General features: G+C 50.5%; 1 protein-coding gene across 1 annotated transcript; it reads right to left on the bottom strand.

Moving 5' to 3' along the window:
• Positions 1-1,701: 1,701 nt before the first annotated feature.
• LOC118631874 (serine/threonine-protein kinase MARK2-like) lies at positions 1,702-5,985 on the bottom strand. Its single transcript, XM_036264468.1, has 2 exons — positions 4,426-5,985; positions 1,702-1,929 (listed from the first exon to the last, which is right to left on the bottom strand). Exons 1-2 carry the CDS (start codon positions 5,983-5,985, stop codon positions 1,702-1,704), a joined length of 1,788 nt encoding a protein of 595 aa, XP_036120361.1.
• Positions 5,986-10,778: the final 4,793 nt, after the last annotated feature.

Below are 10,778 nucleotides of genomic sequence, written 5' to 3' on the forward strand. Positions count from 1 at the left end.
GTGGAGGTTGTGACTTATCGGCTGGGTAGGGCAGTGGTGGTGGTTGTTTTTCTGCAGTGTAGGGGAGTAGTGGTGGTCACTTACCGACTGGGTAGGGCAGTGGTAGTAGTCATTTCCTGGCAGAATTGGGAAGTGGTGGTGGTTACTTCCCGGTTGGGTAGGCGAGTGGTGATCTCTGCTTCCCGGCAGGGTAGGGGAGTGGTGGTAATCACTTCCCAGCAGGGTAGGGGAGTGGTGGTGGTTGCTTCCTGGCTGCGTAGGAGTGTGGTGTCTCTGCTTCCTGGCTAGGGAGAAGACTGGTGGTCTTGCCCTGGCCGGTTTGGCTCAGCGGTTAGAGCATCGCCTGTGGTCCAGAGAGCCCTGAGTTCGGTTCCCGCTAAGGGCATGTACCTCGGTTGCAGTTTGTCCCCGGCCCTGGTTGGGTCATGTGGGTGGCAGCCGCTCGATGTGTCCCTTTCACATCGATGTTTCTCTCTCTTTCTCCTTCCCACTCTATCTGAACAAAATATCAAAATATGTCCTCGGGTGAGGATAAAAAAAAAAAGAGTGGTGGTCTCTTACCTGGCTCATTAGGGTAGTGGTGGTCACTTTCAAGCTGGGTAGGGCAGTGGTGGTCATCGGTTCCTGGCTGGGTAGGGCAGTGGTGGTCATCATTTCCTGGCAGAATAGGGAAGTGGTGGTGGTTACTTCCTGGTTGGGTAAGGGAGTCGTGGTGTCTCCTTCCTGTCTGAGTAGAAGAGTGGTGGTCTCTGTTTTGGGGCTCATTAGGGTAGTGGTGGTCATCGCTTTTCGACTGGGTAGGGAGCGGTTGTAATAGCTTCCCGGGAGGGTAGTGAAGTGGTGGGGTTGCTTCCCAGATGGGTAGGTCAGTAGTGGTCGTCGCTTCCAGGCAGGTAGGAAAGTGGTGGTGGTCACTTACCGGCTGGGTAGGGCAGTGGTGGTCGTTACGTCTCGGCGGGGTAAGAGAGTAGGTCGGTCACTTACCGGCTGGGTAGGGGAGTGTTGGTCTCTGCTTCCCAGCTGGGTAGGACAGTGGTGGTCATCACTTCCCGGCAGGATAGGGGAGTGGTGGTGGTTGGTTCCCAGCTTGGTAGGGCATGGGGTTCTCTGCTTTTTGGCTAGGTAGGGCAGTAGTGGTAGTTGTTCCCCGGCAGGGTAGGGAGGTGGTGGTGGTTGTTTCCCGGCAGGGTAGGGAGGTGGTGGTGGTTGTTTCCCGGCAGGGTAGAGGAGTAGTGGTGGTCACTTACTGGCTCGGTGGGACAGTGGTGGTCATCGCTTCCCGGCTGGGAAGGGCAGTGGTGGTCGTCATTTCCTGGAAGAATAGGGAAGTGGTGGTGGTTACTTCTCGGTTGGGTAGGAGAGTGACTGTCTCTGCTTCTGGGCAGGGTAGGGAAGTGGTGGTGGTTGCTTCCCGGCTGGGTAGGAGAGTGACTGTCTGTGCTTCAGGGCAGGGTAGGGGAGTGGTCATGGTGGCTCCAGGCTGAGTAGGGCCTGGTGTTCTTCTCTTTCCAGCTGGGTAGGGAGTGGTTGTAATCAGTTTCTAGGAGGGTAGCAGAGTGGTGGGGTTGCTTCCCAGTTGAGTAGGTCAGTAGTGGTCGTTACTTACAGGCAGGGTAGGGAAGTGGTGGTGGTCACTTACCGGTGGGGTAGGGCAGTGGTGGTTGTTGCTTCCTGGCAGGGTAGGGGAGTAGTTGTGGTCACTTACCGGCTGGGTAGGGCCGTGTGGTCATCACTTTCCAGCTGGGTAGTGAAGTGGTGGTCATTGATTTCCAGCTGATTACTGGAGTGGTCGTCTCTGTTTCCCAGCTCATTAGCGTAGTGGTAGTCATTGCTTTCTGGCTGGGTAGGTGACTGTTGGTCTGTCTTTCCAGTCTGGGTAGAACAGTGATGGTCTCCGCTTCCGACCTGGTAGGGCAGTGGTGGTCGTCTCTTCCGGCAGAATAAGGAAGTGGTGGTGGTTACTTCCTAGCTGGGTGGGGGAGTGGTGGTTGTTGGTTCCTGGCTGGGTAGGACAGTGGTGATCATCGCTTCCGGCAGGGTTGGGGAGTGGAGGTGGTTGTTACCCTGCTGGGTAGGGGAGTGGTGGTCTCTGCTGGGTAGGGGACGTAGTTTTTGCTCCTGGCTGGATCGGGGGGTCATGGTCTGTTTCCGGGCTCATTAGGGTAGTGGTGGTCATTGTTTCCCAACTGGGTAGGGAGTGGTCGTAATTGCTTCCCTGAGGATAGCAAAGTGGTGGGGTTGCTTCCCAGTTGGGTAGGTCAGTAGTGGTCGTCGCTTCCAAGCAGGGTAGGGTAGTGGTGGTGGTCACTTACCTGGTGGGTAGAGCAGTGGTGGTCTCTGCTTCCCGGCAGGGTAGAAGAGTGGTGGTCTCTCTTTCCGGGCTCATTAGGGTAGTGGTGGTCATCGCTTCCTATCTGGGTCAAGCAGTGGTGGTCATCGTTTCTCGGCTGGTTAGGGCCGTGGTGGTCATCGTTTCCCGGCAGGGTAAAGCAGTGGTGGTCATTGCTTCCCTGCACGGTAGGGAGGTGGTGGTGGTCGCTTCCCGGCAGGGTAAAGCAGTGGTGGTCATTGCTTCCCTGCACATTAGGGAGGTGGTGGTGGTCGCTTCCCGGCAGGGTAAAGCAGTGGTGGTCATTGCTTCCCTGCACGGTAGGGAGGTGGTGGTGGTCGCTTCCCGGCAGGGTAAAGCAGTGGTGGTCATTGCTTCCCTGCATGTTAGGGAGGTGGTGGTGGTCGCTTCCCGGCAGGGTAAAGCAGTGGTGGTCATTGCTTCCCTGCACGGTAGGGAGGTGGTGGTGGTCGCTTCCCAGCAGGGTAAAGCCATGGTGGTCATTGCTTCCCTGCATGTTAGAGAGGTGGTGGTGGTTGCTTCCCGGCAGGGTAAAGCAGTGGTGGTCATTGCTTCCCTGCACGGTAGGGAGGTGGTGGTGGTCGCTTCCCGGCAGGGTAAAGCAGTGGTGGTCATTGCTTCCCTGCACGGTAGGGAGGTGGTGGTGGTCGCTTCCCGGCAGGGTAAAGCAGTGGTGGTCATTGCTTCCCTGCAGGGTAGGGAAGCGGTGGTGGTCGCTTCCTGGCAGGGTATGCGAGTGTTGGTGGTTGCTACCCTGCTGGGTAAAGCAGTGGTGGTCTCTGCTTCCCGGCAGGGGAGGGGAGTGGTGGTGGTTACTTTCCGGTTGGGCTATTTTGGAATCTCCTCGGCCATCCATTCTTTTAAAAAATTATAAGGCTTTCACTTTTGTCCTTTTGAGACGTGGGTCTGTGACTGTTTGGCCCACTACACCTCAGTTTGAACAGACACCTCAAGAGCCTTCCAGCCACACCCTGTCGGCCTTGGGGGTGGTTAGAGGAAGAGTGTGGGGACCCACCATCAGGAGGAGCAGTGGTTTCCTCAAGGGCTCCACCAACCCTTCTGGTGCTGGTGCTGTGGGTGATGCGGGAGCCTCTAGCATCACAATGGTGGGCTGCGCTGGCAGTGGTGGTCTTTCCTTCCATCCTGGTTGTGGAAGTGGTCATCATTGCCTCCCAGTTGTCCCGGGGAGTGGTGGTCTTAACTTTCCTCCTGGCCAGAGGAGGGCAGTTGTTTGCTTCCCGGCTGGTTAGGGCCGTGGTGGTCATTGTTCCCCGGCAGGGTAAAGCAGTGGTGGTCATTGCTTCCCTGCATGTTAAGGAGGTGGTGGTGGTCACTTCCCGGCAGGGTAAAGCAGTGGAGGTCATTGCTTCTCTGCACGTTAGGGAGGTGGTGGTGGTCACTTCCCGGCAGGGTAAAGCAGTGGTGGTCATTGCTTCCCTGCACGGTAGGGAGGCGGTGGTGGTCGCTTCCCGGCAGGGTAAAGCAGTGGTGGTCATTGCTTCCCTGCACGTTAGGGAGGTGGTGGTGGTCGCTTCCCGGCAGGGTAAAGCAGTGGTGGTCATTGCTTCCCTGCATGGTAGGGAGGTGGTGGTGGTCGCTTCCCGGCAGGGTAAAGCAGTGGTGGTCATTGCTTCCCTGCACGTTAGGGAGGTGGTGGTGGTCGCTTCCCGGCAGGGTAAAGCAGTGGTGGTCATTGCTTCCCTGCACGTTAGGGAGGTGGTGGTGGTCGCTTCCCGGCAGGGTAAAGCAGTGGTGGTCATTACTTCCCTGCATAGTAGGGAGGTGGTGGTGGTCGCTTCCCGGCAGGGTAAAGCAGTGGTGGTCATTGCTTCCCTGCATGTTAGGGAGGTGGTGGTGGTCACTTCCCGGCAGGGTAAAGCAGTGGTGGTCATTGCTTCCCTGCATGTTAGGGAGGTGGTGGTGGTCACTTCCCAGCAGGGTAAAGCAGTGGTGGTCATTGCTTCCCTGCATGTTAGGGAGGTGGTGGTGGTCACTTCCCGGCAGGGTAAAGCAGTGGTGGTCATTGCTTCCCTGCATGTTAGGGAGGTGGTGGTGGTCACTTCCCAGCAGGGTACGCGAGTGGTGGTGGTTATTTCTCGACTTTGTCGGGCAGTGGTGGTCTCTGCTTCCCTGCTGGGTAGGGCCGTGGTGGTCTCCACTTTCTGGTTTGGTAGGGGCGTGGTAGGCTCCACTTCCCGGCTGGCTGGGGCAGTGGTGGTCATCTCTTCTCGGCTGGGTAGGGGACTGGTGGTCTCCGCTTCCCGGCTGGGTAGTACAGTGGTGAGTGTCACTTCCCGACTGAATAGGGGGGTGGTGGTGGCTGCTTCCCGACTGGGTGGTGGACTGGTGCTCTCTGCTTTCTGGCTGGGTAGGACAGTGGTGGTCTCTGCCTCCCATCTGGCTGGGCGTTCTTGGTTTTCAGCTTCTTTGGTGGATGAGGTAGTGCTCATACCTGCTTTCTCGACTGGTGAGATGTGCTTCTTCCTCACAAGCTGGTGGGGTGCAGGTGTGGCCACCGTTGACCCCAGGCCAGCTGGGGAAATGGCTGGGTGTCTGTCATTCTTCCCTGGTGCCTGAACCCCTTGTTTTGGCAAAAGGTTGATGTTGTGGTCAGGGAAGGGGCAAGACCTAACCCTTATGATGCAGCCCTTCATTTTGGGTGGTGTTTTACCTAAAATTAAATAGGTGCCCATAACCGGATCGTATTTTTGTTCAGTCACAGATGTTGTAATGTTTTCCTTGTCAAAACCCATATCGGCCATGCTGTTAATGATTTGGGGGTTCAGGCCTTCCTGGGCAGGTTCTCGGTAGGGGCTCAATTCGTCTGCATAGCCCATATTGAGCCAGCGGTCCTTCATGATGTCATCGAAGGCTGGTCTCTCGTCAGGATAGAGGGTCAATAGCTTTTTTAACAGGTCTTGACACCCAAGTGATAAAAACTCTGGTACAGGGAACCGTCCAGTTAAGATGTTAAATCTGTGCTCTACCCGGTTCTGTGCCTCAAAGGGTATTGTTGTTGTTAACATCTGGTAGAGCACTACCCCGATGCTCCAGACGTCCACCTTTTCATTATAGAGTTCAAAGAGCAACATTTCTGGGGCCATGTAGGGAAAAGTGCCGCAGATTTTACTCAGTAAAGGTGTTTCTTGGGTGATCTGGGCACTGAACCCGAAGTCCGCTACTTTCACATTCTTGTCCCTGTCCAGCAGAATGTTTTCAGGTTTAAGGTCCCTGTGTACTATATGGTACTGGTGGCAGTATTGGAGTGCAGAGATTACCTGCCGAAAGGTGTGTCGGGCTTCCTCCTCTGTCATCGGGCCTCTGTCCGTCAGGTGTTGCAGTAAGTCTCCCCCGTTGACATGCTCCTGGATGAGATACAGTTCGTCCTTGGTGGTTATCACCTCAAACAAGGTCACGATGTTCGGGTGCTGCAGGAGCTGAAGAGACCGAATTTCTTTAAACGGGTCAGAGGAGTCCTTTTTCTTCACCACTTTTATTGCCACTTCTGCGCCTGTGAGTGTGTGCCGGGCCAGCCACACCGAGGAGAAGCTGCCCCAGCCGATCTTCTCCAGGAGGATGTAATGTCCCACACGGTGCTCCTCGTTGTCAGAGAGGGCTGCCAACTTGTTATACATCGTGGCTCAAAACAATAAACAACTAAGAAAACAAGCCAACTTGTCCAAATCCAACAGGTCACTAAATCAGCTTCCTGGGCTATCATGGACAATATCCTTAGCCCAGCCAGGGCCTTATATAGGACTGGTTGTCGTTCCATCACAATGTCATCTTATGAGGTCAGGGCAAGAAAGGACTAATCAGGGCTGGGGATAAACCACAGTGGTTTTCTCACTTTTTGCTCTCATAAAACTTTTACAATGGAAAAAAATAAAAGAATACCCAAAGAATTTTTTGTTTATGTGGAATATTAAAGATTCACTCTTACTTTAATAGAAATGAAAATCTGTACAATATAAATAAAACAAAAATTAAAAGTCTGACATGCTGGAGAAGTGTGACGCTCCAGGTCTCAGTTCCAATACCACCTGCTTGGAGAGGGCTCCGCTGATCTATAGCTTCCTACCCGCCTCACCCAGCCCATCACGTTTGTCATTTTCATAGCACTGGCCACAGTGTAGCTACTTCTTTTCTATTTTAATCTTCACTGGAGGATGTGTTTTTTTTAAGAGAGAGAGAGTGGGGAAGGGAAAGAGAGATAAAACCATCCGTGTGTGAAAGAAACATTGATCAGTCGCCTCTCTCATGCACCCTCAACCTGAGATCAGTCCCACAACCTGGACATGTGCCCTGACTGGGGGGATTTAAACAGACGTTCAGATGGAGGAGTAGAGAGCTATTTAGAGGACCCAACTCTTCCATGTTCCTTGTGTTCACAGTTTCGTGATTGCTGTAGGTCATCTCTGTGTGTCAGGACTTACACACTAGGCAGTTCTTATTGGCTCTCTTGGAGCCTTGCCTGCCACAGGAGAACAAAGACCAGGAAAACTTGTTGCTCAGGATATGCTGGACACCAGGAATCCAAGCATGTGAGGAACTAAATCTGCCAAAGGAGCACCCAATTGCACATCCCCTTTTCTGTTGACCCAACCTGCTGCCCAAGGCCACCAACCAAGCCCTAAAAATCCACTGATGATGAAAGATCCCCAACAGGGGACGGGCATATGAGGATGACTCCAGCTCCTAGGGGCTGACATCATCGACCCAGTACTCCTTGGCTCCCTGCCATGTAGCCCTTCGCTTTGGATATCCTGTTCCCCATCCATGTTTCTTTAAATAAATCCAATTTTTCTTTATTCACTATTTGGGATTGCTGTTTAACCTCTCAGTACACCATTGTCTTTAACCTCTCAGGGAGCTGGTTAGAAAGGCAGAGTCTCACCTCTGGCCGGTGTGGCTCAGTTGGCTGGGCATCTTCCTGTGCCTTTAAGGAAAGGCAGAATCTCAGGTTCCTCCCCAGACCCACGGAATCAGAATCTACAGTTTAACAAGATGCCAGGGGATTTAAATACCCATTGATTTGAGAAAAATGGCCCCAGTTTTGCCTAAAACACTACTAGGCTACTTACTTCCCTCATGATAAACTCCCAGCCATTGATCCCTACTTCCCTCCTTCCCCCCTCCCTCCCCCCATCATTGTTACTGAGTGCCAGGCCCTGAACTGGTAATTCTGGGGACATAGCAGGGATGAAGACAGACCCGATTCCTGCCCCCATGGAACTCCCAGACAATTAATAGCTAAGTACCCAAATCCCCATTTTATTCTATGATAAACCGAATGTGCTTGAGGTGAAGTTGCAGTGTGCAAGGAGTGTCAGAGGAAGGGGCATCCAGAAAATAACCCAAGCACAGGAAGAGAACCTGATCAGGGCAGAAAGCCACAAGCAGAGGAAATGTCCCACTGCCGGGAGGGGCTGCCGAGAAACACAGTCACTGGCATGGTCCACTTTCAGGCTTCTGACCAATGAGGATAAACCTGGGGAGTAGGGTTCCAGAAAAAGAGCAAGGGACAGAGCCAGGTGATAGTATCACAGGCACCATGCACACATCTGCCTGCATTTCAGAAATGAGGGGAGAAGAAACAGAAAACATCAGGAAGGTGGCAAAGACTTTCTTTTTAGAGCTGATACTGATACTGACCTGAATATATGTTTGGTTCTCACTTTGTCAAAATTGACCCTCACTTTGTCTGCCTGCATCAGTGGTGTCTGTATTCTGAGGACAAGAACTATGAGAATAATTGGGTTTGCATCTCACAGAGCATGCAAAAGAAAAGAAAAATGCCTAATTGATTATGTTTCAGTAGCCAACAACTTTTAGTCAGGAAAAAATTTTTCTTAGCACCATCTTTATAATTAATGAAATGTTAAATCTTTCTCCTTTTTTTAAAATTGTTTTTTACAGAGGAAGGGAGAGGAGAGAGAGAGAGAGAGAGAGAGAGAGAGAGACATATGAGAACCATTGATCAGCTGCCTCCTTCATGCCCCCTACTGGTGATTGAGCCCACAACTCAGGCACCTGCCCTGATCAGAAATCGAACCTGGTCCTCTCAGTCCATGGGACAAATCTCAATCCACTGAGTCTCCCTCACCCTCCTTCAGTCACAGTCCACACTGCTAACAGAGTTGTGCTTTCTAAAATGCACATCTGCTCACAACTCCTCTTAACACCTGGTAACTGTCCGATGGCCTGGGGACTGGCACCAGGCAAAGTGCTTGACCATTGTCTCCTTGCTCAGCCTTGCTCAGCCTTGCCTCCCACCCTGAACGGCCTCCCTCGCCTGCCTGGAGCTTGTAGATTAACTCCCATCTTGCTCTTATCGATTCACATTCCAGAGGCTCCTTGCATAGCCCCCGCAGGGCCAAACCCTAAGGGACAAATTCCAGCTACAACAGGCAGATATAAAAGACACAAGCCCCTACATTGAGCACAGCTTCTAGGACTTGACCCCCGGTGTCTGTGAACCCGCCCGGAGTGCACCCAATAAAGCCTGATCCCTGTTTATTCGGCTGATTGGCTCTCCAGTCTCTTCTCTGTTTTATTCGGCAGCGCCCCCCGATTCCTTACAGTAACACTCTTTACCTTTATGGTAACAGCCAAGTTTCCACCTCCACAGGCTTAGATACCATTTGCCCTTCTGTTCCAGTTACACTGAACTGTCATTATTGTACTCCAACTCTGCTTTTCTCTTCTTGGCCTTCAGAACTTATGTGTTCCCACCATCTAGAACCTAGAACAGACTCTCTGTGTACCTCCCCAGCCCTTGCCAAGCTCACGTAGAATGTACTGAACTCCTGTTCCTCATTCAGAACTTGATGTCCCTTCTACCAGTCACTCTTCCCACACCCCCTGCTGGGCTAGTTGCACCTCTCTGTGATCCTACATCTCAATGTACCTGCTACTCTCTAACCACAGTGTGTCCTGTATTGTCATGACCTTTTTGTTTGTCATTACCTACTTGATATCCCTGAGGAGTCTGCTCAGGGGCAATGGATGAATTATTCACAACCGTGCTGTGCAGGGTCTAGCATAGTGAATGGCTCACATCTTTGTTGAATGTTGCTGTGCTGGTGGGATGGTAGGGACAAAAGTAAGACTCCAGAAATAGTAGGGTCCTAGGCTCATGTAGGGTCCAGACATTTAGCTTATACCCATTTTGTCCTTAATTATGTCATGAGCCTTTTCCTCAACAGGAACAATAAGGGTCATTGAGCAGCCCCCTAAGAAGCCTTCTGCGGGGAACTGCATGCAATAGGGAATCCATATATTTGGTTAGTCATGTGAATCTTACTTCTTTTAAATAATCACCTTCTCAATGGTCTCTTAGCTGGAGGAATGATGCTAAAAGCAGTACGAGTGTCATACTCGAGGTGTGTTTCTAAGTTGTTGTTTTTTTTAAAAATGTTTTTATTGATATTTTGGAGAGAGGAAGGGACAGAGAGGTAGAAATGTTGATGTGAGAGAGAAACGCTGATCAGCTGGCTGCCTCCTGCCCGCCCCACACTGAGGATTGATCCTGCAACCCAGGCATGTGCCCTGACTGGGAATCAAACTGGGACGTCTCAGTCTGTGGGATGATGGTCAGTCCACTGAGCCACACGGGCCGGGCTCCAAGTTCTTCATCACTGTCTCCTGAGTCCTTGTATACCTTACTGGCATTCAGCATACTTTTCAGATACAAAATCTTTCTTGTACATTGCTTTTTTTCTCAGTTGACGATCTTAAATTTGCTATGTCAATTTGGAAATAAGATTTTATTCTTGAGATTATTGTACTCTACTCATTTCATTGATAAAAACAAAAAATTTAAATACCAAGATAAAGAATGAGTTCAGGGTTTGTATCAATACATTTATTTTTAGCCTTTATCTTTTATTAAAAGATAACAAAAATATATATAAGGAGAAAAAGGAGACTATATTGGCTTTTTCTTACTTAAAATTTTAGATTTGGTTATAAAAGATACCAGTTATATTGTTGACAAGATGTAATATTTTCTGCTAATGAAGTCAAAATAAATCCCTGCTGAATTTATAATTCAAAGCATTTTAATGTAGCTCTTGATGTATACATTAAAAAAAAAATAAGTGGGAATGTTTATTCAGCATGTTCTAGCTGAGGGTATTTTAATCCCTTACAAATAGGTACAGACCCCTCAGGAACAGACTCCTTATCCAGGAGTGTCAACTCAAATTTCAGATCCATAAAAGAGTTATGTTAGCAATTACAAGATGTGCTCTTTGTGTTTATCACAAAAATGCAAATGTATAATTTGAAACAAACTTCTTTTATTTTCTGTATTTGTGTGTGTGTGTGTGTGTGTGTGTGTGTGTGTGTAGTAATAACATATCTAAGATTTTACTGAGAACAACAAAGAAAACAGACTGAAGTATTTTATGTAGCATTATACCTA

Source organism: Molossus molossus, unplaced genomic scaffold (assembly GCF_014108415.1).
Source record: "Molossus molossus isolate mMolMol1 unplaced genomic scaffold, mMolMol1.p scaffold_m16_p_16, whole genome shotgun sequence".
Taxonomy (NCBI): Eukaryota; Metazoa; Chordata; class Mammalia; order Chiroptera; family Molossidae; genus Molossus; species Molossus molossus.

What these genes read in the sequence shown, in the direction of transcription:
- LOC118631874 (XM_036264468.1), bottom strand. Translation starts at nt 5,985, where the DNA reads ATGTATAACAAGTTGGCAGCCCTCTCTGACAACGAGGAGCACCGTGTG. An exon ending in AAATAACCACCACCACTCGC is followed by an intron (nt 1,930 to 4,425) that starts GTACCCTGCTGG and finishes TTCTGCCGGAAG; the next exon opens with AGACGACCACCACTGCCCTA.